The 27,825-nt window shown below is 46.3% G+C and overlaps 1 protein-coding gene across 1 annotated transcript in view; it reads right to left on the minus strand.

The window, feature by feature from the left end:
- The window catches only part of TRIM71 (tripartite motif containing 71), a 79,699-nt gene that overhangs the window by 21,060 nt on the left and 30,814 nt on the right, over positions 1-27,825 (minus strand). The window contains exon 2 of the mRNA XM_054481256.2: positions 2,147-2,314. Coding sequence (XP_054337231.1) covers positions 2,147-2,314 — 168 coding nt within the window. The remainder of the gene's footprint in view (positions 1-2,146; positions 2,315-27,825) is intronic.

Consider the following 27,825-nt stretch of genomic DNA (forward strand, 5'->3'; position numbering starts at 1 on the left):
CCAGGCTGGAGTGCACTGGCATAATCTTGGCTCACTGCAACCTCTACCTTTGGGGCTCAAGTGACCCTTCCACCTCAGCCCCACAAGTAGCTGGGATTACAGGCGAGTGTCACACCACACCTGGCTAATTTTGGTACCTTTTGTAGGGTTTCCCCATGTTGCCCAGGCTGGTCTCAAACTCTTGAGCTCAAGTGATCCACCACCTCGGCCTCCCAAAGTGCTAGGATTACAGGCGTGAGCCACTGAACCTGGCCAAATCTTACTTTTAAAACAATTCACTTATATAAACATTCCAGAATGGTTCCTATGTAATTTCTCCTAGAGGGTGAACAACTTTTCTTGACTTTCAAAGTATCCTATAACACAGGGAAAACGTCACAATTTTCTGATTTCCTAAAACCTTGGCACCTGGATCAGACAAGATTTAATAGAAATTCAGGCACACTATCACCTAACTATGTAAGAGAACCCTGCCAATTATCAAAGTTACACATGCCCCTCCCTAGCTGCTGATAGGAATTCAACAGAAACAACAGTTTCAAATTACAGGTGATTTACCATCCAGGAAAGGACTATAGACACCAAACCTCACATAACATTCTCCTGCTCACTAATTTCTCACATATAAGTAAGTAAATCTGTATCACAAAGGTCTCTGTCTAAAAAGCATTAGGCCGGGCATGGTGGCTCACGCCTGTAATCCCAGCATTTGGGAGGCCGAGGCAGGTGGATCACCTGAGGTCAGGAGTTCCAGACCAACCTGGCCAGCACGGTGAAATCCCGTCTCTACTAAAAATAGAAAAATTAGCCGGGAATGGCAGCAGGCGCCTGTAATCCCAGCTACTTGGGAGGCTGAGGCAGCAGAATCACTTGAACCTGAGAGGTGGAGGTTGCACCGAGCTGATATCCCGCCACTACACTCCAGCCTGGGTGACAGAGTAAGACTCTTGTCTCAAAAACAAAAATAAATAAAAGGCACTGGCTGGGCTCAGCAGCTCCCACTACTTTGGGAGGCTGAGGCAGGTGGATCACCTGAGCTCAGGAGTTCAAGACTAGCCTGGCCAACATGGTGAAAACCAATCACTACTAAAAATATAAAAATCAGCCAGGTGCACCAGGCGCGGTGGCTCACACCTGTAATCGCAGCACTTTGGGAGGCCGAGGCAGGTGGATCATGAGGTCAGAAGATCGAGACCACCCTGACTAACATGGTGAAACCCAATCTCTACTAAAAATACAAAAAATTAGCCGGGCGTGGCGGTGGGCACCTGTAGTCCCAGCTACTCGGGAGGCTGAGGCAGGAGAATGGTGTGAACCCGGGAGGCGGAGCTTGCAGTGAGCTGAGATCGTGCCACCACACTCCAGCCTGGGCAACAGAGTGAGACTCTGTCTCAAAAAAAAAAAAAAAAATTAGCCAGGTGCAGTGGTTCATGCCTGTAATCCCAGCTACTCAAGAGGCTGAGGCAGGAGAATCACTTGAATCCGGGAGGTGGAGGTTGTGGTTAGCTGAGATCACACAACTGCACTCCAGCCTGGGCAACAGAGTGAGACTCCATCTCAAAAAAAAAAAAAATTAGCCAGGTGCAGTGGTGCACGCCTGTAATCCCAGCTACTCAAGAGGCTGAGGCAGGAGAATCACTTGAATCCGAGAGGTGGAGGTTGTGGTTAGCTGAGATCACACAACTGCACTCCAGCCTGGGTGACAGGGCAAGACTCCATCTCAAAAAATATGTTGTAGTAGTAGTAATAATAATAATGATAATAATAATAATAATGATAATAATAATAATAATAAGAAGAAGAAGAAGAAGAAGAAGCACTAAGCACCCAGCCTTTCTGCGGTCCTGGCTGGAAAGTGCCAATGTCCACTTTGATTTCGGGAGGTGGCTGGGTGGGACATGTGCAGGTGGTATGCTGGGGCCCAGGCTAGGTGCTTAGAAATCTGACCAGTAACTTTGGCCACATCCCTGACATCTTCACGAGACTGCCAGAACCCCTAAAGGGACCGCTGCTGCAGTCACCTGAGCTCATTTGGGTCACTATTCCACCCCCTACACTGGAATCTGCCCAATTGTCTGTCTATGCCACCCGACAGAAAGGGGGGCTCGATTCACGTGGGAACTGCGGAAGGGCAGGGAAGGCTCACCTGGATTGCCTGTCGTCCCTGCTGAGCATCTGCCAGCAGCTGGATGGTGAGTGCCCGCGAGTCCTGCAGCGCCTCCTGGAGGTAGATGAAGCTGTGGCCTCCGTGCCGGCCCATTGTGCACTCACGACAGATGGGTACAGAGCAAGTGTCACAGTACAGGTGCAGCACCTGGGGACAAGAGAGGGTACAGGCATAAATGGAGATGCAGGACGGGAGGAGGGAAGATGGCAACTGGAGGGCCCTGGATCCCACAACTGAACCACCAGCTTCCCAATGAGCAAGCACACCCCAAAGGGAGAGGCAGCAGTGGAGTAACCGCAAACGTAACTAAAAATATCTGCTTCCTTTTTTCTCCCACTCTCTCTGCTCCAAATCAAGGGGGAATGGAGGGGGGAACACAACTGAATGCCACATCCCACTCTAGTCTCATTCAGAACTGTAACAGAGACACTTCAAAGGCAGAAACCAAACAAAACAAACCTCCTGGCATGAGAGTTTGCCCTGAATCTTAGCTTCATTATCCAGAAAAGTTGTTAAGACTGTGTTGCCTAGTCTGATATTGGTGGCCTGGAAGTCAGAATATACCAGAAAAGTTTCCTTTGCTGCTCTAGCCTAGATGTGTGAAGCAAGGTTAAGAGCCAGTAACAACCATCCTCACACCACAGCTAGTAATGCAAAGTGTAAAGCATGGTTCTCCCAGGCACTCAAGCAAGCTACAGGCTTAAGTTCCTGGAACGAAGGCAAAAAGCTAGTGGTAAGGTCAGCCAGCTCCTTGCCTTTCTTCTTCATGCCAAGTTATTCCAAGGAGTTGAACCTGGGAGGCAGCCAGTGCTGACAGAACTGCTTTATGCGATGTTCTACACTTCCCTGGGGCCCAGCACGCTAGGAGGGAGGGAGGGAGGAAGAGAAAGAAGGGTTGGCACAACCTTTACCTGCTAATAAACAAGCAGCTCTCAAGAGAGAAAACTCCTTGGCACAGAAACTGGGCCAGTCTCATTACTGTATCTCTCCACAGAGCGGGGCACTTAGCGCCACTCTGTAAATGTTTGCTGGATTGCTTTCAAGAGCAGAGCTTAAATTTGCCTCTGGTACACCTGGGCATGAGGGGAAGCTAGCTAACATCCAACAGGCAGGGAAGCGGTATACTATGGGAATTCTTCCACAAATACAACACCACACTTCATCTCCAGGTGAGGACAGGAGTTGGGGAGTGCTCAAGGCCACAGTGTTAGCAAAGACACAGCAGGGAAGCCAGCATGAGCCTTCTGCAGAACTGGTTCCAATACAGGTGTGACACCAGCTCTCTCATCACCAGTAAAAAGCACCTTGCTATGGTGGAGATCCAGGATGCGAGATTCCAGGCGATTCTGCACAGACTGAATAGAAGCTCATTCTGGCGAGAAGCAGGGCAGAGTGTTGTGGGAGACAGAGATGGGGAGAAGGCTTGGAGGTGGCCCAGAAGGTTTTCTTAGGCGGAGAGCTCCAAAGAGAGAGGGCTGGGGGCAAACAGAGGGAGACTGCTGCTTCTTTCCTTCTCCAAGATTTTTATTTTATTAATGACCAAAATCTTCACATAAAGTGTGTCCACTAGAAAAATGCTCCCCCTAAATGGTTCAGTCAAGCACACAGAAGTTACTCCACTCAGGGCTAATTGAGTTAATAGGGAAGTGTGTAATCTAGCATGGGTTAAACTGGTTCTCTAGAAACTTCACGATTCAGAAACAGGAAAAAGGAAAGATTTAGGATATTGTGTTTTTACTTTTGTAAAGTAACAGTTCTGCTATAACCAGCAGGTTTTATGGATCCTACTTTCTTTCTTTGTTTTTGAGACAGTCTTGCTCTTGTCGCCCAGGCTGGAGTGCAGTGGCGACGCGATCTCGGCTCACTGCAAGCTCCGCCTCCCGAGTTCACGCCATTCTCCTGCCTTAGCCTCCCTGGGAGTAGCTGGGACTACAGGTGCCCGCCACCACACCCAGCTAATTTTTTTGTATTTTTAGTAGAGATGGGGTTTCACCCTGTTAGCCAGGATGGTCTCGATCTCCTGACCTCGTGATCCGCCCACCTTGGCCTCCCAAAGTGCTGGGATTACAGGCGTGAGCCAACGCACCCGGCCCAGATCCTACTTTATACAAGGGTTTGTAACTTTCCTACCAATTTTGATCACTGCAGTGCTTTGCCAGCAATGGTGGCAGACTGAAACCAGGTAGCAGCAACTTGCCTCCTTTAAGTCAGTTGCTTTTTAAGCTGATCTATCCTTCAGAGATTATCTAATCCTAATGATCTTGTAAATCTAAAATTCTCAAGTATAAATACTAACCAAAAGATGCTGAGCTGGATAAATTCAGGAAAAATTCCTGGCCAATCCCTTTTTACGACGTGGTGCTAAAGCAATTCTACCAGTTTGAACTACATTCCCTTCCTTTGCTCTCTCCATTTATCATGGGAATGAAGGGATCACTCCTATGCTGATGTGAAGTGTGAAAAACCTTCCATCAGAAAGGTTCTTTTACATGTGAATAAACATGTCACTAAACCTTAGGGTGGCCTCCCTGCTTCTAACAGCTAAGCAACCTTGAGAAAGCATCCGTTCTTTCCCTCTTCTCAAGACAGCTGTGTGGACTGAATGGCACTCTCCTGCTTCCTTCGGACTAAGGGGCTCTTGCAAATTGTAACTACCTAGATTGCTCTCATCTCCATGGCTAGTGAGTAGAAAAGAACCTCAGGCTGTAAACTTGAGCCTGGCGCTACCTGGCTATGGAACCATCTGTCTAATCACCTCTCTTGACCTGTATGGGCTTCATTCAGTCTCATCTGTGAAACAAAAGGGGCCTGACTGGATACCTCCGGGAGACCCCCCTTCCATCCCAGAAAGTCTATCTATAGAGACTTGACAACAGAAACTAAAGAGCTTCAAAATTAAGTTCTAGTAGCTGGGCGTGGCAGCTCATGCCTGTAGTCCAAGCTCCTCGAGAAGCTGAGGCTAGAGGAGCACTTGGGCCCAAACTACCAAAAAAAAAAAAAAAAAAAAAAAAAAATGCTGGGCGTGGTGGCTCATGCTTGTACTCAGGAGCCTGAGGTGGGAGGATCCTTTGAGACCAAGAAGTCGAGGCTGCAGTGAGCCGTGACCATGGCACTGAATGTAGCCTAGGCAACACGGGCTAAGAGTGCAAAACAAACAACAACAACAAAACAAGTAGTAAGTTCTGGGCTGAGCCAGGGTGCCCACTCCAGACTCCAACTATGTAACTATAAAGAATTAAGGTGATTTTTCTTAGGTTTAGATCAACCTTAAAATACAGAACCTGGATGATGCTGGACATTTGCAATCCCCCCATGAATGGTAGGTTTTAAAAGATTCTGCAGATGCAGTGGCCAGAAAAAAATCCTGGTCAGAACAAGTAGTGGCCGGTGATGGCAGCGAAAGGCAGGGTGCCCTGAGCGACACCAGAGCCCTCCCGTGACCAGCCTTGAGAGCCCAGATATACAAATGAAAGGGGTCTCTGAATGCAATCCCTGCCTGGTATCATTTTACACAGGATCAATGCAGTTCTAAGTACCCAGAACACACTGTGGTTTCGGAAGAGCCAGTGCTTTTACAGCTCCAGGCTGCCTCCAACAGAGATGGGGGCGGGGAGCACCCAAATGGTTGATAATAAAAAGCTACCAGTGAGTAAAAGAATGGCCTCAATGTGCTCATTATTAGTAAACAATGAATTGTTAAAAGAATGCATTGTCCAAAAACTATAAAATGAAATCCACTTTTATAAACCTTCCAGCTAAAGTTGGAGCAGAACTTTGGTAAGATTTCATACGTCACTTAGAAGCTCCATGCCTCATCTAACCACAATTTGAAATTGAAAAACCACAATTTTAGAGCTGTTAAAACAATCGATAGGTAAGGATGTGCATGGATGTAATTCTCTCTGAAACAGGTGTAAAATTATTTTTAAGGGAATAAACTGGAGCTGTGTGGAGGGTCCTATAGCCAGAAATGTGGGAGTAGCCATGAACAGCGGCTCCCGGGAAAGGGGGGGAAGGGACTGGGAAGAACAGGTCGTCTAGCAGCAGGAATTCCAGGGCCTGTTTGGGGCTTCCCGGGCAGATGCACAGACACGCCCCCTCGGGCCTGGCGACAATCCGGCTGCCCCAGCTAAATGGAGGAGGCTTGACCTCTGACCCTGCAAGTGACCACCCTCTTCCCTGCCCCCAGCTTCCAGAACGTCCCACCCATTGCCTTCCTCTCCCAAAATTTCTAGAATACCAGGCAGAGACAAAGACCTAGGAATGTGAGCCCAGCAGGAAAGGAACAGGCGGGAGACTAGGCGGGGGGGAATGGGGGAGGGAGGTTAAAGGAAAAATAAATAAATAAAAATACAAAGTAGGCATGTTTGTACCTTAGCCAGCGTTTAAATAAAATGCTTTGTTAATGAACGTGTGTGCACGCACGTGTGCACATGCAAATGCACATGCACCCAGGCTTCTGGAATCTAGGTTTTACACTATCTGTGGCCCAACAAGGAACACACACACCAAAGGACTTCTGTTGGAGCCCTGCACATCTGAAAGAATGAGCTTCAGGTTTAAAACACAACTACCCCTATATCAGTGAAGAATGTAAGCTGAAAGGATAGAGGAAGGCCCAGATCGCCATTTAAGTTCATCGAAATGTCTCAACTAAAATATATAAACTGCTGTAAACTTTTTAAAGATTAGTTCGGTATCCCTTAAAATGACTGAGGACATTTACTTGGCCTCCCACAAACCAAGGTTGAACCGTTGACACCTGGCTAGATCTCCACCCACCCAAGAGGGTTTCTGAGTTTCCCACTACAGAAGTAAAGTAGAGGCAACAACCGGTTCCAGAAGCAAATGAGGCCCAGAAGAAGCCTTACCTGTGTGTGCTACTCTGCAGGTTCTCACGTGGGACAACACAGGATTCGTTTTAAAAACGGTAAGCCAAGTTCAAGGGGGTAAAATCTAGCCATGAAACAAGTCTATTAAGTAATATTAAAACAAAGCTTTACTTGACAGAGATAGACTGAGTGCTTGCGCTCAAATCTGCAGCCCAAGCCCTCAGCAGAAGCCTCTCCTGTAGCTCTGGCCACGTGCTGCCCCACAACTATGGCCTGGATAAATAGAAGAAAGGAATAGGGACCCAGTTCAGGCATAGTCCTTACCAGTTCAAGACAACAGAGCCCGGCTGCAGACAAATTATCCTTTCTTTGGTGGGAGTATGGGGAGGGAATGTTTCCAAAACATTTTTTATTTGGCTAGGTAACAAGTATTTGTTCAAATGCAGAAAGTAATACAAGCAAACAGTTTTTTTAAAAAAATCCCTAATGTCTCACTCAATTGTCTCCACTTTAACCATGAAAAAAAAAAAAGCTTTTTTCTAGGCATAACTTAATTTTTTAAGACAAAACAAAGTTTCTCTTAACTATATTAACTTGGAGAATGTTCTGGGTCACTCCATGCAGAGATGCCTGGCTTTCCGAATGGCTGCATGGTATGTTGCTATATGAATGTACCACAACTTAATGAGTATAGGCTAATAAAATTGTAAAACTGTTTCCTAATTTTTGAAAAATCGCAAGCAATGCCACAGTTAACATCCTTGTTCTTTACAGAATCCCTAGTTTTCAATTTGGTAATATATTCAATTGTTACATCACTTGATATAATGGTTATTGGGGGAAACCTACTTGCAAGCTTGGATAGTAAGAATTCTCAAATTCTTTTCAGTCAGGTCGACCTTCACCCATGTGAAGGGCAAAGTACCAGTTTCTGTTCTCAACACAACCAAAAACAAAAGGCCAGCAGGGGATGCCAGGAGAGGCAGTCAGTATGGACACAGTTCACAGTTGGGACTGGAGTTAAGATCTACTTCTGCTTGGGTGGAAGGCTTTGATGGGCGCCAACATTGAAAAGGGGCCTAGAAGAGGAGCAGTCCAAGGAAAGAAAAAGTCTTGTTGTGTTGTGTTCTGGCAGTCTCAGCAGCGTCTGTTAAATAAATTAAGCGGGGCTGCTTCATGGTATCTCTAGAAATTGAAGGAATCTCAGGCAACAAAAAGAGGGGTGTTAGGAATTAAAACACACACACACACACACACACAAGCAATTAACACACACACCCCGAGGCCCACAATCCCCTTTCGGCAACTCCAACATCCAAAATGATGCTCTGGAAAACAAAAGTTTTTCCATACACTATTTGGCAGCAAAACTGATGTACAACAAGGTACTATAGTTATTATAGTATTTTTGACAATCACTGAGTACATTTTTATGTATTCTCACCACAAAAAATATAAGTATGTGAGGCAATGCATGTTAATTAGCTCAATATACATACTCTACAATGCATACGGACTTCAAAACATGTTGTACACAATAAATATGTAAGATTCTGGCTGGGGATGCTGGTTTAGGTCTACAATACCAGCACTTTGGGAGGCCAAGACAAAAGAATCACTTGAGCACAGGAGATGAAAGCTATAGTGAGCCACGATCGCACCACTGCACTTCAGCCTAGGCCACAGAGCCCCGAGACCCTGTCTCAAAAATATGTATGTATATATACACACATACACACACACAAATTTTTGTCAATAAAATAATTTTAAAAACTGGAACTGGTGTGAAAATGATTAATCATTTTTACCTATGTCATTTAGTAAATGTTTATGTATTTCACTGCAAAAAATAATGTTCTTTTGCAGTCCCATTTTATGTATTATGTAAATGCACAGTATTAAATGTATACATGTAATATTGTCTGGCTGAACAAGATTCATTCCCAGGCTAAATAAGCAACATAACATGTGAAGATCTAAAAGGAGAGGGGGAGGGATGGTGGTGAAAGTGGGAGTGTCCAAGAACAACCTAAAGTGGGGTTAGAGGCATCTACTCATCTCAAATTTAAATGTTTGGGCCCCATGGACAAGGCAATTTGAAAGGAAAACTTGAAATCAGAGAGGGATGCAGTTATCTCTGCATCTGAACTCATCGCAACTGCTGGTGCCCAGGGAGAGGTGTAGTTTGACAAACATAAAATGTCATCTGTTAGCACTTGTTCACTTAAAGTTTTTATGTGACTCCAAAAACCATACCATGCTCCCTTCCTCCCTAATTTTCTTTAAAAATTCTGCACTACCACTGACTGCTCCTCCCCCAAAAGTTGCCACTGCTCCTCCCCAACAGCAGCCAACTAACCACACCTAGCAAGCCCCTGCTCCCCCAATGCCCCATTCCACAAGGCTTCCAAAACGCTGCATAGGTTCCTTCTATTACCTGCTCCCCTGCTTGTGGGACCAGGCCCCACAATCACACAGGCCCTTGGTGAAGTGGTCCAGCTTCACAAGTCCCTGAATTATTTTCCATCAACACGACCCTGTCCAAAGTCTCAGAGCCTCAACATACTCCAGTAGCACACCACCATGTCTGGGTGTTTCTCCTGAACACACAGCTCTTACTAATAACATACACAAAACACAAAGCATTTACCAGGCGTGGTGGCTCACGCCTGTAATCCCAGAACTTTGGGAGGCCGAAGAGGGCGGATCACTTGTTGACTAGCCTGGCCAACATGGTGAAACCCTGCCTCTACTAAAAATACAAAAATTAGTGTGGGGGCAGGCGCCTATCCTAGCTACTTGGGAGGCTGAGGCAGAATAGATTGAACCCAGGAGGCAGAGGTTGCAGTGAGGCGAGATCACGCCACTGCACTCCAGCCCAGGAGACAGAGCAAGACTCCATCTCAAAACAGAACAAATAAACAAACAAATAAACAAACAAAAAGGCCTGGTGTGGTGGTTCACGCCTGTAATCCTAGTACAGGCGCATGCCTGTAATCCATCTCAAAAAAAAAAAAAAAAAAATCCTGGAAGCATCATGTTTTAAAAGTAAGTCATGTTGTACATGGTTGGCTCATGCCTGTAATCCCAGCACTTTGGGAGGCTGAGGCAGGCAGATCACTGGAGGTCAGGAGTTTGAGACCAGCCTGGCCAACATGGCAAAACCCATCTCCTCTAAATATACAAAAATTAGCCAGGCGTGGTGACAGGCATCAGTAATCTCAACTACTCAGGAGGCTGAGGCAGGAGAATCGCTTGAGCCCAGGAGGCAGAGGTTGCAGTGAGCCAAAATCTCCACTGCCTCCAGCCTGGGTGACAGAACAAGTCAGACTCTGTCTTAAAAGAAAAAAAAAAAAAAGCAAAGTAAAAGGTACAGATAGTGAAAGTGACTAAATTTTGTTTACAGAGTTGAATGCTGGAATTCGGCTTAGCTTACTTGCTGACTTGATAAAAAGAGAAACAGCCTCATTTTTGGCTCACAGGAACTATCAGAACTATTAAAAAGTGTGAAAATGAGTTCATCCTGGAAGAAAATCATTTTCCCCCAGCAATGACTCTCTTAAGGAAGATGAAAACCCAGATAAGAACAATGCCCTGGGCAGCACAGCAAACGCCTTCAACCAGTTTTGGCAGAGTCAAAGTAGTTTCATGAGTATGTCTCTTGCTGCTGCCTAACCCCGAGCACACAGCCATCAGTGTGGCCTGAGAAAGGGTGGTGTAACTGTGTATGTAGTTTTCCGTGATTCTGACCCTCTGCAGGCTGCAGCAGTGGGTTTTTTGCGGGGGGTTTTTGGTTTGTTTTTGTTTGCTTGTTTTTTGTTTTTTGAGACGGAATCTTGCTCTGTCCCCTACGCTGGACTGCAGTGGTGTGATCTCAGCTAACTGCAACCTCCAACCCCCGAGTTCAAGTGATTCTCCTGCCGCAGCCTCCCGAGCAGCTGGGACTACAGGCGCGTGCCACCACACCCAGCTAATTTTTTGTATTTTTAGTAGAGATGGGGTTTCATCGTGTTAGCCAGGATGGTCTCAGTCTCCTGACCTCATGATCCGACTGCCTCGGCCTCCCAAAGTGCTGGGATTACAGGCGTGAGCCACCGTGCCCGGCCCTGCTACAGTGAGTTTTACAGGGCTGGAGCAATTCTCCAGGTGAACCATAAGGGGCAGACGTCGAGGTAAAAGAAGAGGAGGGGATTCCCGCAGGGAAAATGACAGGCACCCCCCATGTTGAGCTAAAATTAGCACTTCTCCAGGCCTTTGTGAAGACACACATACACACACACACACACACACACAAAAACACTTAATTTTTAAAAGTATAATCATGATGTTGCAAAATACCAACTGTGGGACAACACATGCCAGTGGGGGAAGAGGGATGCGTACTGGGGAATGTAGCTATGCCTGCCATTTCCTTTACCCAGACTATCCACTCTACACTGGACCTGAGCCTGAGCCCTGAGGGCAGGCGGCAGACACTCGTGCTCTGCTCCTGGGGGCACTGGGGTGTCAGGACCCTGTTGACATCCTGCATCCTGCCTTTCAAAGCAGGGGATCTCGAATAAACAACACGTCCTCCACACTCTGCCTCTGGCAAACCCAGCAGGCACCAGCTCCCTAGGTCCTTTGGACTTACTTGACTCCCAGATCAGAATCTGCTTTTTGGGCTGGCACCTTGTTATCTTCACCCACCCCACACAGCTTGAGGCAAACTCATGCCCCACCAGCCCACCACCTTCAGTCTCTAACACATTTCCCTGAAGGCTCTGCAATAAAAGGGCATCTTTCTGAGAGTGCCACACCTGTGCTTGGGGTGTCCTCTAACAGATCCAAGTTACACTACACAATACTCAGTGACAGCTTAGAAAATGCCAGAGTTGTGTTTTCGATTACTGCCTCCCAAACATAGTTTTGAACAAATAAATATGTTTACTTAAATAAAACTTGATAGCTACTCAGAAGGCTGAGGTTGGAGGATGGCTTGAGCCCAAGGAGTTCAAAATTACATCAAAGTTACAGTAAGTTATCATCATTCCACTGCACTCCAGCTTGGGCAACAGAAACCCTGTCTCAATCAATCAGTCTTGGATGTTTAAAAGTAAAAACAAAACTTCCACATCAACATACACCGTGGTACATACATACAATAGGATGTTTGTCAGTAACTACACACAAGAAGTTCAGCCATGGTGGCTCATGCCTGTAATCCCAGCACTTTGAGAGGCCGAGGCGGGTGGATCATTTTTAGTCAGGAGTTTGAGACCAGCCTGGCCAACAGTGAAAACCCCATCTCTACTAAAAATACAAAAGTTAGCCAGGCCTGGTGGTGGGCACCTGTGGTTCCAGCTACTCAGGAAGCTGAGGCAGGATAATTGCTTGAACCCGGGAGGCAGAGGCTGCAGTGAGCCAAGATCTCACCACTGCACTCCAGCCTGGGTGACAAAGGGAGACTCCGTCTCAAAAAAACAAAAACAAATAAATAAATACACCTACATACAAGAAGCTTAAAGGCACTAAGACTGCTGAAAAAGCCAAAATCAAGAGAATATATTGCATAACTCCATTTATTAATATATGAAGATAAAACTCAACATGGAAGAAAACAGCAGTAGTTGCAGGAGAGAACGAGGGTGAACTAGAGGGACCCCAAGGGAATCCTTCTGGAATTAGGGAAAATCTATATCTTGATGGGAGGATTGATTACACAGGTATATATAAATCATCAAACTCAAAATGTACACTTAGCCCGGCCAACAAAGACCCTGTCTCTACAAAAAAATTAAAAATTAGCCAAGCATGGTGGGGCATGCCTATAGTCACAGCTGAGGCAGAAGGATGGCTTGATGAGCCCAAGAGTTCGAGGCTGCTGTGAGCCATGTATGCACCACTGCACTCAGCCTGGCTCAAGCCAGACACAGCAAGACCAGCTCAAAAAAAAAAAAAAAAAAAAGTTCAATTATACTCCTCCCTCCCAAAAGTGAGGGGAGAATCCTTCCACTGACAACCTAAGTGTTGAGGGGGTGATGCTTGGAGCCTGGCCACAGCGCAGCACTCTTCATAGCTAAGGACCTAATAAAATACTCATGGAGCCCATAAATGAGTTAACTCCAATGGCCCCACATAATTTACTTCTAATAGGTTGCTACCATTCTTTCCACAATGTTCCCATTAGGTATTATTTTTCCTCTGCCCTCTACTATAAATATTATCTTAAGTTCTATCTCGCAAGAGGCAACCTCCCTGGAGGTTTTGAAAAAATTAGAACCTTGAGTCCCGATTTACAGCACCACAGGCAGCCAGCGGTCATACAAAGCCATATGAAATCATTAGTGTCCCAGCTGCCGCCCCGGCATGCATCTGACCTCTGCTGTATTAATGAGTGGCCCATGCAGCTTCCAGCAGCAAATAAAAGAGATTTGTTCCAACACTGAGATCACTGCCCATGTAAATTATATATTTTTAAACTGGACACGAAAAGACAGATTTGGACGTAGACACACAAGTTTTCCAGCTGCCTCCAAGGTTGCAAAAGCAAAGCACGGTTTTAATCTGTTGTGCTATGGACAAGACTCAGTGGTACTTTGAGGCTGACATTTAAAAAATGGTCAGACTCTGTAGGTGGCCATGTAACTCAGTCCTCGCCTCTTAAACAGCGGGCAACAGTGTACACCTGAAACCTTTTCAGTTCCTAAAGTAGCCAAGTACGTTTCAATGGCCCATGTGGCTGAGATGGTGTAGAAAGGCAGATTTTTTTAAAGCAAGGGAAGGCACTCATTACCTGGGTAAAACTGTCCTGAGAACAGAAGCAGAAACACAGACTCGGATGAGAATACACTAGTAATAAAAACTGTTAGTAAATATTACTAGTCACGTTTTCTACCTTTAACACAACCGAACATTTCCCTCCTCTCTGCAAGTTCCATCATCTTGTGTCCTTGTCCCCTGCATTACTTAGTTGCCTTCTGTCTTGATTAGGGTTAGTGAATCAAGGTTACACTGTCCTATTGGTTGATAAGGCTTAGAGCCAGTTACCTTTCTAGGCAATTCCTCCTACCCGCTCCCCCCCACAAAAAAATCAAGCAGTTAAGATATTATTATAGAAATTTTGTTTTAATACAGAGTTGTTCACAGGCAGTAATTATTTTAAATTGGGAAGTGACCAATCCTGGGAAGCAGTGGATAGCACATAAGTGGCCTCTGTGAATTCTCTGAATGCCAAGAAGTACCCATGCTGCACTGGGCTTGCCAAGGCTCAGGTGGGGTGTGGGGGTGTGGAGGAGTGGGTGCTGGGGTGTGTCTGTGAATTACGGAGATTTGTCTCCAAGTCCCAAGTCTGAGCTTTTCTATGGCATTCCCCAAAACTGCACCTGTCAAGGAGAGTATTAAAGAGAGAAGCCAGACACACTCTCCCAGTACCTCATCTTCCCCCCGACATTCCAGCAATTACCAGAGCCTTTCTTGACATCTTTCTCTGTAAGTAAAAGGCAAAATGAGCGAGAGCAGAGCAAACATCTTCAGTGCAAAAGTAGGGGAAAGGGGGACACTTAGTCTCGTAAAGAAAATGATTTTGATTTTTTTGTAGAGACAGGAACTCGCTTTGTTGCCCAGGCTAGTCTTGAACTCTGGAGCGTTCCTCCCACCTCGGCCTGCCAACAATTTATTTATTTATTGGCCGGGCACAGTGGCTCATGCCTGTAATCCCAGCACTTTGGGAGGCCAAGGTGGGTGGATCACCTGTGGACAGGAGTTCGAGACCAGCCTGGCCAACGTGGCAAAGCAGGCCTGTAATCCCAGCTATTCAGGAGGCTGAGGCAGGAGAATTGCTTGAACCCGGAGGCAGAGGTTGCAGTGAGCTGAGATCGTGCCACTGCACTCTAGCCTGGGCAACAGGGTGAGACTCCATCTCAAAAAAAAAAAAAAAAAAAAGATTATTTATTTATTTTATTTTATTGAGACAGTCTTGCTCTGGCTGGAGTGCAATGACATGATCTCAACTCACTGCAACCTCTGCCTCCCAGGTTCAAATGATTCTCCTGCCTCAGCCTCCAGAGTAGCTGGGACTACAGGCACCTGCCACAACAACTGGCAAATTTTTGAATTTTTAGTATAGATGGGGTTTCAGCGTGTTGGCCAGGCTGGTCTCAAACTCCTGCGCTCAAGCGATCTGCCTGCCTGGGCCTCCCAAAGTGCTGGGATTATAGGCATGAGCCACCACGCCCGGCCCCACGATTTATTTTTAAAAACCCTTTTCAGGTTAGTGTTTGTAGCCTCTACTCCAAAAGTAGGAAACCTACCCTGCAGACACCTTTACAAATGGCAAAGGGGCAACAGGCCAGCCACGCAGAGCCCAGGCCAGGCCAGGCAGCCTGCTTTAGGAGCTTCTGAGATGGAAGATAACTCTCTGTCCCCCACACAGGGGAGTAACTTGAGGAAGGTGGGCCCCACGGCTGTGATCTAGGCAGTTACTGAGCAGGTTAAGAGTCCTCCCACCTCCCCAAGAGAAACTCCAAACTGTAGAGAGCAATGGTGATCTTCTCTTACCAACCATCAATAATCTAGAGGGTCCTGGGTAGAGCAATGAGGAGAGCAGGGCAACTGAAATGAGGCATAAAAGGCAAAATACCTCAAATTTAAAGGGCTTTTTAAAGAAAGGTGTGAGGGGTCGGGTGTGGTGGCTCGCGCCTGTAATCCCAGCACTTTGGGAGTCCGAGGCAGTTGGATCACCTGAGGTCAGGAGTTCGAGATCAGCCTGGCCACAGCGAAACCCTGTATCTATTAAAAATACAAAATATAGCTGGGCATGGTGGTGGGCGCCTGTAATCCCAACTACTTGGGAGGCTGAGGCAGGAGAATCGCTTGAACCCGGGAAGTGGAGGTTGCAGTGAGCCAAGATCGCACCATTGCACTCCAGCCTGGTTGACAAGAGTGAAACTCCATCAGAGAGGGGAGGGGAGGGGAGGGGAGGGGAGGGGAGGGAGGGAGGGAGGAGGGGAGGGGAGGGGAGGGGAGGGGAGGGGGAGGGGGAGGGGAGGGGGAGGGGAGGGGGAGGGGGGAGGGGGGAGGGGAGGGGGAGGGGAGGGGAGGGGAGGGGAGGGGAGGGGAGGGGAGGGGAGGGGAGGGGAGGGGGAGGGGGAGGGGGAGGGGAGAACAGGAGAGGAGAGGGGAGGGAGAAAGAGAGAGAGGAAGAGGAAGAGAAAGCACAACAAAGGGTGGGCCAAAGGGACTAGGCAAACCAGAAGAAACTGGCCCAACAGGGAACAGAACTGGGTGGCAGGAAAGCTGGATTCCTTAGGTGGTGTGACCTGAGGAAGAAGGGCCCAGCCCGTGCAGGAATCACATGGGGATAAACCCACCCACTGCAAAAAGATGAATGCAGCTGTCAAACCAGGAACCATGTTACTGGGCTCCACTAAGGACAGAAATAAAAGTCCCAGTCCCTTGGCTTCCCCCCAACCCTCTTCCCACCAGTGGGCACAGTCCACTACAAAGAAGCAGTCACTACAGCAAGATATAAGCAAAGACCAAGTGAAATGACCCCTGGAAAGCCAGGGAACCCAGGCACCCAGGCCAGCAACATTCCAGGCAGGGAAATGTCAACTAAATGGTAATAAGATACAATCAGAAAAAAGACCAACATTTGGGGACACTGTATGCAAAACCACTGCAATCAAACCCCTCTTCAGAACCCCAAAGTTGGCCAGGCACAGTGGCTCACGCCTGTAATCAACACTTTGGCAGGCCAAGGCAGGCGGATCACCTGAGGTCAGGAGTTCAAGACCAGCCTGGCCAATGGTGAACCCCATCTCTACTAAAAAAACACAATTAGCCAGGTATGGTGATGTGTGCCTGTAATCCCAGCTTCTTGGGAGGCTGAGGCAGGAGAATCGTTTGAACCCAGGAGACAAAGGTTGCAGTGAGCCGACATCACGTCACTGGACTCCACCCAGGCAACGGAGCGAGACACTGTCTCCAAAAGAAAAAAGAAAACCGTAAAATCGCGGTACCACTCATCATGTTTTTCCTTTTAGCAAATGATGGTAATGAAAAATAATTTCGAGTCTCAGGTGTGAATGTTAATCAGAAATCCTACCTCATTTCAACAAATGAAGCTTGTTGAATGCTCAAGCGTGCTGTTCAACAGAACTTGTGAAACAGGAAACAGGCACCCACTGCCCAGACTCAGCAGGTCACGAAGCCAGGAGAACCCCCACACTTCTGCCCTATAAAAGTGGTGAGCGGCAAAGCCTGACCATCCACCCCACCAGATACACAAGGGTAAACTTCACAAAGATGGGAGAAGCCAGACCTGCTATGGTGGGAAAAAGAAAATTCACAAGCTCTTAGCTGGTGAAACAATCAGGTGGTTTCAGTTACATAATCGAAGTTTTCAGGAGACTTTTCTAAGCCCTCAAATTAGTCTTTACTTGGGTCCTGGAATTCCTGTCTTGCTCCATCTGGCCCTGAAAAAGTCACCCTTACTTTGTCTATCACTTAAAGTCAGGAAAAGGTGATACACATAGCACAAGAAACCTAAATATTTGGCTCTGTCCTTCCCCCAAATTGTTCTGAGGCCCTATGTGGCTTTCCTTAGTCTTTCCACAATACTCATCCCACTGCATCTAAAACTCTTCCCCAAGAACAGGTGGCCAGGGAGGCTCAGGCTGTTCAGCTGGGCCTCCCGGCTCTCCCAGAACTTCCTCCTGGGCCTCCAACTCCATCTGTTTTAGAGACAGCTCTTAAAGTTGGTCTGTACTCAGACTCAGAGACTATGAGGCCACAGTATCCTGGCCTCATAGTCAAGTGTGCTGTGTTCACTGCTAATTTTTAAACTATTTACATCGGATTTAAGACTGTGATAAAAGCCTTGAAAGAAAAAACAACTTGAGAAGCTTCTATTCCCAAAGCTGTTCCATCGTCAGTCTGGGCAGGTTTGCTCACAATGTCTAGGCTTAACTGTTAACAGCACCCCCTTTTACTCTCACACATGGCCTGATTTGGAAAATATACCCCTGCTAGAGAGGATCAGTAAGACAAAGGAGGAATTAACCAAAATACAGTTGACCCTTGAACAACACTGGTTTGAAACACAAGGGTCCACTTATACATGATTTTCTTCTACCTCTGCCACCCCTAAGATGGCAAGACTAAACCCTCCTCTCTCTCTTCCTCCTCAGCCTACTCAAAAGAAGACAAGGAGGATGAAGACCTTTATAATGATCTACTTTCCATTTAAATAGTAAACACATTTTCTTCTTCTTTTTGTGTCACCCCCGGTCACCCCGAGACTGAGTCTCACTCTATCACCCAGGCTGGACTGTAGTGGCGTGATCTCGGCTTGCTGCAGCCTCCGCCTCCCGGGTTCAAGCAATTCTCATGCCTCAGCCTCCAGAGTAGCTGAGATCACAGGCACCCACTACCACGCCCGGCTAATTTTTGTGTTTTTAGTACAGACACAGTTTCGCCATGTTGGCCAGGCTGGTCTTGAACTCCTGACCTCAAGTGATCCACCTGCATAGGCCTCCCGAAGTGCTGGGATTACAGGCATGAGCCACTGCACCTGGCCATTATTATTTTCTTAGTAACATTTTTTTCTAGCTTACTTTATTGAAGAATATAGCAGCATATAATACATGTAACATACAAATAATACATAATACATGTGTTAATTGACTTTATATTATCTGTAAGAATTCTAATCAACAGCATACTATATAGTTTTTGGGGAGTCTACACACAAATTTGACTGCACAGGGGGTCAGCGGCCCTAACCCCCCACATTGTTCAAGGGTGAATTGCACATGAGGCCAGTTAGAAAAAAATTGCTAAAAATGGCTAGAAATTTTGCACAAAATGACTCCAACAAGGACTTCAGCCGCTGCCTAGGAGACACTGCAGTAGCATGCCCTTGCGCTAAGCAGGTAAATCAGAAATAGCTTCTCAGGGAGAATGGGACAGACCCAGGAGGACTGAGGTGGAAGATTTACAAATCTGCCAGTTAAAAGGAACAGCTTGAGCAAAGAAGCACGCTATTCCTGGCCAAAGTGCAGAGGAAGAATTCGAAGTAAAACAGAGGGAATGGGGACCCAGGGAAAGCTCCTGAAGAGAAGTGTGTACATGGCAGCTGGGTGACCTTGAGGGGCCAGAGGTTAGTGATTGTTACAGACACGTGGAAGGAGGCCAGGACACAACTTTGGGCCAACTTGTGTTGTGGAGTCAGAAAACCTGGGTTCAAGTGTTGAGTGGTCCTTCTCCAGCAATTTTGGATAAGCTGGCTCACTGAGCTGTTTTCACCCATAAATGGGGATACTACATTTCCTCTCAGGGTGGTGGTGATGAATTCATCCTAACAGAGAGTACATGAAACCCAAAAATGTCCGTGGCAGTTCCAAAAGAAAAAGGCGTGGTCATGAGCCCGTAAGGGTTCCAGCCTGGTAAGTGGCAAGGCAAGTTAAATCACAGTGTTTGCAAGGCAGGACTGACGATGAGCCAAGAAGGCACTCCTGCCCCAGGTTCTCCAGGTTACTTTGTTTGCTCGTTGAAAAGAACGTTGAGAGATTTCATAAATAAGATTGGGAAAAAGCATGCTGAATGATGACCTCTGACCCTACATGTCCCAAATTCCTCTGCAGGAGGCCAGTGACTCCACTCTTATTCATGTCCAGTCAAAACAGCCTTTCACCCCTTTCACCTTCCACCAACAGAGGTCCTATTTTTGACATCCAGTACATTTCCTTATTGCCTCATGCTTGGCACTATGATGTCCTTGCCCTCAAAGTGCTATCAGTCTAATAGAAGGGACAACTGAATAAGGCCAGCTGAGATGTAATCTCAGAGAACTTCCTGGAGGAGGAGAAGTCAAGTCTTAAAGTGCAAGTAGGGATGGGGGGGCAGGGGAGCGGTGAAAGTTCCAGGTAAAGAAAACTATTAGAGGGCCGGGCGCGGTGGCTCACGCCTGTAATCCCAGCACTTTGGGAGGCCGAGGCAGGTGGATCACGAGGTCAGGAGATCGAGACCATCCTGGCTAATACGGTAAAACCCCGTCTCTACTAAAAATACAAAAAATTAGCCGGGCATGGTGGCGGGCGCCTGTAGTCCCAGCTACTCAGGAGGCTGAGGCAGGAGAATGGTTTGCACCCAGGAGGCGGAGCTTGCAGTGAGCCGAGACTGCACCACTGCACTCCAGTCTGGGCGACAGAGTGAGACTCCATCTCAAACAAACAAACAAACAAACCAAAAAAAAGCAAAAATAAATAAATAAATAAATAAAACTGTTAGAGAAAACTTGGTACCTTCTAGCTCTGCCTGCCTAAGTCAGCACCAACAATGAACTCCAATCCAGGCTCTGCTCAGATGGTGCCTGTGGGAGAGGCCAGCTACCCATCTTGGGGCATCTCTCCTGTATGCTGTCCCTCTGAACTGTTGAGTTGTTTTATAAACAATACAGAGGCAGCTCATTAGCCCTGTGTACCACATAGGGCATCCCTTCCCTCACCACTTAAACCACATGTCAGCTTATACTGGGGTCTCTCTGAGATCCTTCCTCCTCTCTCTCAGCCAGGGTCTCCCTCCTGCTGTGCTCCCCAAAACCACCATTCCTGAAGATGAACCTTCATTCTGGGACATGTCCCTCTGGGGAACACTGCTTCTCCCAGATACTTTCCAGAGAACCGACCGGCCGAGGATCTGAGTCTCCCTCCTGCCCTAGTGTGTTCCCCATGTAGCAGCAAAAGAGGAGGGCCAGAGACAGGTCAGAGACATATCACGCCACACCCCTCTTTAAAACCCTCCAGAGGCTCCCCCACTTCACTCCTGGGGGTCACTGTGCCCACTGGACTCCCTGCTATTCCCTCTGCCTGAAAGCCACGCCCTCTCCCACCCCACAGTGGCCCCATACCTACCTCACTAGACACTTTCCCCACTACTAAACACAACACTGGTACCCCTCACTTCCACCCCCTTACCCGATTTAATTTTCCTCATAGCCCTTTACAATCCCTGGAAGTGTGTATCTAGTCACTTGTACACCACCTGCTCATTTGAATTGAAGTACAGTAGTTCCCTCTTATCCTTGGGGGATACGTCCAAGACCCCCAGTGGATGCCTGAAAGCACGGACAGTACCAAACCCTACATATACCATGTTTTTCACTACACGTATATACTTACGATAAAATGTAATTTATAAATTAGGCACAGTAAGAAGAGTAACAACAACCAATATTAAAATAGAACAATTATAACAATATATTGTGTAACAATATACTGTGTTATATGAATGTGGTATCTCTCTCAAAACACTGTGTGCTGCACTCACCTATTTTCCAACTGTGGCTGACTGTGGGTAAGGGAGATCACTGTACAAAGGCTGGAACTGACTTTTCCGTCTTGTTCACTGCTTCATTCCAAGCATCTAAGTGTCTGGCACATGGGTGCTCAATACACATTTGAACAAACAGAAAGAAGGAAATAACGGCTTATGCAATAGCTCTATTTAAGTGGGTGGTTAGCACTGTATCCCACCAGCTTCAAACTGTGGCCAGAAAATGATCATCAAAACACCATTCTCATCTATTAAAGAACATAAAACAGCTTTGTGAGGAGTTGGAGCTGAGGGGTAGAAAGATTTAGCCAGATGATGCCTTGTTTCCTCCTTGAGTAAGGCCTAGGGAATGAAGACGATATTCAAACTAAGGTTCCTTCCCAGCTCTGCACACAGCTAATTCCATCAAAATCTCATTCATGGATTCCATTCCAGAGCCTTGGTCAGGTGGGCAGCCACAGACAGCCAGAGGAAAACTCAGGTTTCCATGAGCTGCTCACAACCTCTCAGAGCCTGAACAGCCTAAGCAATGTCCAGAAGCATCTTTCCAGGTATATGTCCATGAATGAGGTGCCTCTCCAGAAATAACTATCTTTGAGAATGTGCTAGAGAACAAAACTATTAAAATGGGAATGTAGGCCAGGCGCACAGTGGCTTATGTGTGTAATCCCAGCACTTCGGGAAGCCGAGATGAGCAGATCACTTGAGTCAAGGAGTTCGAGACCACCCTGGTCAATATAATGAGACCTCTGAGTCTCTACAAAAAATTTTTAAAAATTAGCCAGGCATGGTGGCACATGCCTGTCATTCCAGATACTTGGGAGGCTCAGGCATGAGAATTACTTGAACCCAGGAGGCAGAGGTTGCTGTGAGCCAAGATCGCCCAAAGGGGCCAACACTAAGACTTTTCTTCCTTTTTTTTTTTTTTGAGATGGAGTCTCGCTCTGTCACCCAGGCTGGAGTGCAGTGGCATGGTCTCAGCTCACTCCAACTCCGCCTCTTGAGTTCAAACGATTCTCCTGCCTCAGCCTCCTGAGTAGCTGGGTCTACAGGCACACGCCATGCCTGGTTAATTTTTGTATTTTTAGTCGAGATGGGGTTTCACTCTGTTGGTCAGACTGGTCTTAAACTCCTGACCTCAAGTGATCTGCCTGCCTTGGCCTCCCAAAGTGCTGGGATCACAGGCGTGAGCCACTGCACCAGGCCTCCCACAAACTTTTGACAAAACCAAATTCCAGACTTGACAAACTCACCACTGGCTATCTCAGCACAAACTTTTAACTTCCATTTCTCCTCAGGAAAAAGGGTGTCTCTTCTCTAGTAAAAACACTTGCAAGCTACAAGACAATCTTCAGATGTTCATCCAGGCAGGAATGAAGCACTTCCTTAAAAATAGGTGATTTATAGCACCACATGAGACTGGAAGCAAACTAAATGTCCATTAATAGAGTACTAGTTAATAATGGTTAAATAAATTGATTCCAGGGCAACCATTAAAAAGAATGAGATATTCTGGCCGGGCATAGTGGCTCACGCCTGTAATCCCAGCACTTTGGGAGGCTCAGGCGGGTGGATCACGAGGTCAGGAGATCGAGACCATCCTGGCCAACACGGTGAAACCCCGTCTCAACTAAAAATACAAACAAATTAGCTGGGTGTGGTGGCATGCACCTGTAATCCCAGTTACTCAGGAGGCTGAGGCAGGAGAATCGCTTGAACCCAGGAGGCAGAGGTTGCAGTGAGCTGAGATCGTCCCATTGCAGTACAGCCTGGGTGACAGAGTGAGACTCTGTCTGAAGAAAAAAAAAAAAAAAAGGGAGAGAGAGAGAAATAATCTCCAAGATACATTATTATGGAAAAAATACAGAACAGAGTAATGTATACATATGTTACTATTTGTGAAAAAGAAGAAAAATGGGTACAAGTATTCCTTGGTAACCAAATCTATAGTGAGGGGGTCCCTGTAAAGTGTTTGTCATAGAACAAAATTTCATACTTTTTATTCACACCAAACTGGGGTGTGTTTGTGTAGCTACTTAGAATTTAATTGCAAATACCTTTTGCTATTCTCTTCATGTTCCTAAAATATTTTCCAAGACAAAGCTACATGTTTCATTATTGCTTATACTAAATAAATACCAGATAAAGTTTTTTTTTTTTGTTTTTTTTTTAAAGACAGTATACAAATACAAACCTTCCTCGACCCAGTTAGAGTTCTGCAATCCTCAGGCAGAGGCAATTCTACCTGTGTGCCATCAACCACTGCTAAATTCAACTGCTTTCTTTTTTTCATTACTTCCAAACTCAAGAACCCTCAACGGCTCCCTATCCCCTACAGGTCAAGAATAAATGCCTGCTGGGTTTAACAAGCCTGACATTAATAGCACATTCCCATAGCTCCCTAAAATGAGCCTAGCACAAGAAGACCTCTCTGGCAAAATGCTCTTGTCTTGCTTTGGGTCGTTTCTAAGTTCTTACATCTGAGAGCCCCACTCTCCTATCACTGCATTTGTTTGAACCACTGTTTTGCTTCCCAATACTTCAAATTTCTACACAACACCCTCAGGCATAAACCCAGTAGTGGTCGTATGGAGAAGCTGGAGAAACCTATTTATCTGCCTCCCAACCCCCACCCTCCCTCTGGTCAGAGAAAAGGAACACAGCTCTCAATGTCCTTCTCCAGGATGTGCCTCCGGCGCTCCAGTTTAGGCTGTGACACTGTCCCTGTCCCCAATTTCATTCATGGTCCCGCAATCCAAAAGGCTACCCCCCAGGGAATCTGTGACCAGTTTGGTCCAAGGCCAAGGACCGACCATAAAACAGCCTGGTCCAAGCTGTCAGCAGGTCCAATACAGAGCCTTTGTTCCCACAGGACCCCTCGGGCACGCTCCAGAGGGTTTTGGGTACTTCTCTCTCCTGAATAGTTGTTCCCAAGTGGGAAGTGAACAGAAAATTCCTTTCCTGCCTACCCCGCAAAAGAAAGCTGTTGCTATGCCTAAGTGATAACATCAGCTTTCCTTTCTCTTTTGCAATTTTGATACTCTTCAGACCTGTTTTGCCACCCTGAAATTTAAGTTTGAAATAATTAAGTTTCCCAAGATTAATGTCACACAGAGTAGAACTGCCCCAACCCTTTCAAAGTTGCCAGTTCAGGCAGGTCGTGGTGGCTCAAACCTGTAAACCCAGCACTTTGGGAGGCCAAGGCAGGCAGACCACCTGAGATTAGGAGTTAGAGACCAGCCTGGCCAACATGGTGAAGCCCTATCTCTACTAAAAATACAACAATCAGCCAGGTGTAGTGGCGGGCACCTGTAATCCCAGCTACTCGGGAGGCTGAGGCAGGAGAATCGCTTGAACCTGGGAGGCGAAGGTAGCAGTGAGCTGAGATCACACCACTGTAACTCCAGCCTGGGTGACAGAACAAGACTGTCTCAAAAAACCAAAAACAAAAACAAAAAATAAAGTTTCCAGTTTGCCAGTTCACTTTCATTAACTAAAGGTGAGGAGGACAACGCTAAGTCTTCAAAGAACTTAGCTGGGTGGATTCAGTTAAGGAGAGAAATATACCAATCAGTGAATTCTGCACATCCTCCTCATCCTCCTTATTGGCTTTGGCCATTTGTTCATTGTATTCCACTCTATTACCAACTGTATTCAGTTCTTTTACTAATTGTAGCCTGAAATTCAAATTTCACCATCTACTTAAGAAATTTTCTAAAAAGTGAGAGTGAGGAGGAAATTGAGACGTAAGGCTTATCAAAAAGAACAAACTTTTTTCCCCACAGCCCGAGAAACACAAGGCTTTAAAATGTGTAGCTGAACCAGTAACATTTCCATAGTCACAGTGAGAAAGTGGAGCTTTCTAAAAAGCTTGACAGAATCATAAGAAAACAAAACAGGAAAGTGGAGAGGCTTATTGTGAAAAATAATAATTTGTTTTTCATTTTGTGTATTTTGATAGAGAACACCTTTTCTATTTAAACCCCTCCCCAACCTGCACCTCAGGATGTCTAATTAGAATGAGGTGGGTGGTGGGGGTGGAGAATGACTTGAGATTTCAGGATCTGATCAATGCAACATGTTAGGGGCAGAGCACAAGGTCAAAAGGAAATGATTAATCCCACAAGAGAAACAGGCGGATGGGGCAGGGAATGGTCCCCCTACAAAACCCTCACTAACAAGCCGGTCAAGATATCCTGCTTAGCAGCGTTCTCTCCATCCTGCCCTCAGTATTTCAGCTTAAAATTCAAAGAACGTTCATCTACACAAGCTAGTCTTCCTTAAAGGTTATTTTTATTTGCTGATTATGTTCCAGTGGTTGTAAAAAAAGGTCCAGAATTAAGCAGGAGAGAGAATGACTCTAGTCATCAGGATGACTAAAACATTCTATGACAATCTGACAATTTCCATTCCTGGCGGGAGCCATGCCGATCATTAATGGAGGACGGAGTATTTTGGGCCTATTTAAAAGCAGTTACCAGTCAAGACATACAATATCCCTTTGAAATACTATGACATCAACACTCTGAAAGTACATAAATAGGTCAAACACAAGAGGAGGGGGAAGGGAAATGCCTTTTGCGAAAATCCTTTGGGAAACAATTTCCTCTTAGCTTTTCACCCTCCCTAATGCTTGCTTTTAGAGAATTGCACACACACACAAAAAATCTGTATTCCCAATTAGCAATGCAAACTTCACCCGCTAACCACCACATCCTCCTATAGAAAACCCTAGATTTGCCACAGGATTAGTATTTTAAACTCAGATGCCTGAACACCTTTCTGTCCCAATACCTGCCTTTGGAAAAGAGGCACGGAAAGGAGGGAGACTGGAAGACAACGAACCTCCATGCCACAGGGCCTAAATTCTGAAATCATCCAGATGCATGGGGTTGTGTTTCATTTTTGGCAATACATGATTAACAGATTACTATCTTGCTTTGAAAGACACTGAAGACATACCCCAAGAACGCTTTGAGCCACACAAGCTTAGGAGCTAGATGGGAGCTACCTTCTATTTGTGTGCACAATTTCAGGGCCTGGCAACCCCTCAATTAGTGTGCAAAATTTTGAGTGTGCAGTTCTTTCTGGAGAGAAAGTACACAGGTCATATTCTTAAAGGGGTTCTTGACAAAAAAGTTAAGAATCCATAGCCAATGCACCCAACTCTTACCCCATCAGACAAAAAAAGTGGAAGGGGAACGAGGCTTGTTTACCGGGTAAAACAGCCACAGCTTAATTAAGAAATAAGGATTAGAACTCCAGGCCCTAGGCCAGGCTCACACCTGTAATCCCAGCACTTTGGGAGGCTGAGCGGGTGGATCACTTGAGGCCAGGAGTTCGAGACCAGCCCAGCCAACCTGGCAAAACCCCATCTCTACTAAAAATACAAAAATTAGCTGGACGTGGCGGCACACGCCTGTAATCCCAGCTACTGGGGAAGCTGAGGCAGGAGAATTGCTCGAAGCCGGGAGGCAGAGGTTGCAGTGAGCTCAGATCCCACCATTACATTCCAGCCTGGGTAACAGAGCAAGGCTCTGTCTCAAAAGAAAAAAAAAAAAAAAACTCCAGGCCCTATGCAGGATCCTTCCTCTAACCACACTGTTTAAAAATTAGTCCTGGGGGAAACTGCAGTGCCAGGGTTTCTAATCTAAGGCAGGTAAATGAACTCGCTCTCCCTTCACCATGAAACGATGTTTAACTACCAAGAAGTAGTAGTTCCACAAGACTGAGTTCCTTCTGACCTTATCCATCCAAACTGAGGGGCTTATTTTCCAACATAACAGCTTTTTAAATTCAATTGCAGTTATCATGGCCTTAAGTCCCCTGTCCACTTAGTACCCCCAGCTTAAGGCTCCCCTGACTGCCCAGGGCCAGGATCCCATGTTTTCCCACTTCCTAAAATAAGAGTGTTTGAAAAAATTTAAATATCATCTTACTCTCTCTCCAACCCTAGACCCCCAGAGCTTCAGGGAACTCACTGAATAGGGGTGAAGGATTGGGGTTTAGGGGCTTAGAGATGTGTCTGGCAGGGCTCTGAAATCCACAAGTTTCCACTGCTCCATGACACTACCACATGAAAGCTCAGCTTTCTGGTTTTCCTGTGACCTCAAGTCTCAGCTAACCAAGGTGATTCCCACCATCCCCAGACTCCACTGGGTCAAACAGCCTGGCCACTGCCCCAGGTTTCATTCAGCTGGCCAAGGTTGGTGTTTTAAGGGGCAAAAATGAAGAGGCATCAGGCATTTTAAAACTGCCTGGCGCAAGGGAAAAATAACCTCAGGACCCTAATCATAGACAAAACTAGGTGTATTTTTGAGCCTCGTTTCCCAAAAAGAACCATAAAAAGAAAACAGTATTAAGAAATATGAGATAAAGAGATAGCAAAGAATTAGCAAAGACAATCCCCTTATTTCTTCGGAGGGAAGCTTCCACAACAGCTTCATGCCCTGATGACTCAGGCGCCCACCCCTCCAGGGAAGAGGGGTGGTTATCAGGGAAAGAAGTGAC

Source organism: Pongo pygmaeus, chromosome 2 (assembly GCF_028885625.2).
Source record: "Pongo pygmaeus isolate AG05252 chromosome 2, NHGRI_mPonPyg2-v2.0_pri, whole genome shotgun sequence".
Classification (NCBI taxonomy): domain Eukaryota; kingdom Metazoa; phylum Chordata; class Mammalia; order Primates; family Hominidae; genus Pongo; species Pongo pygmaeus.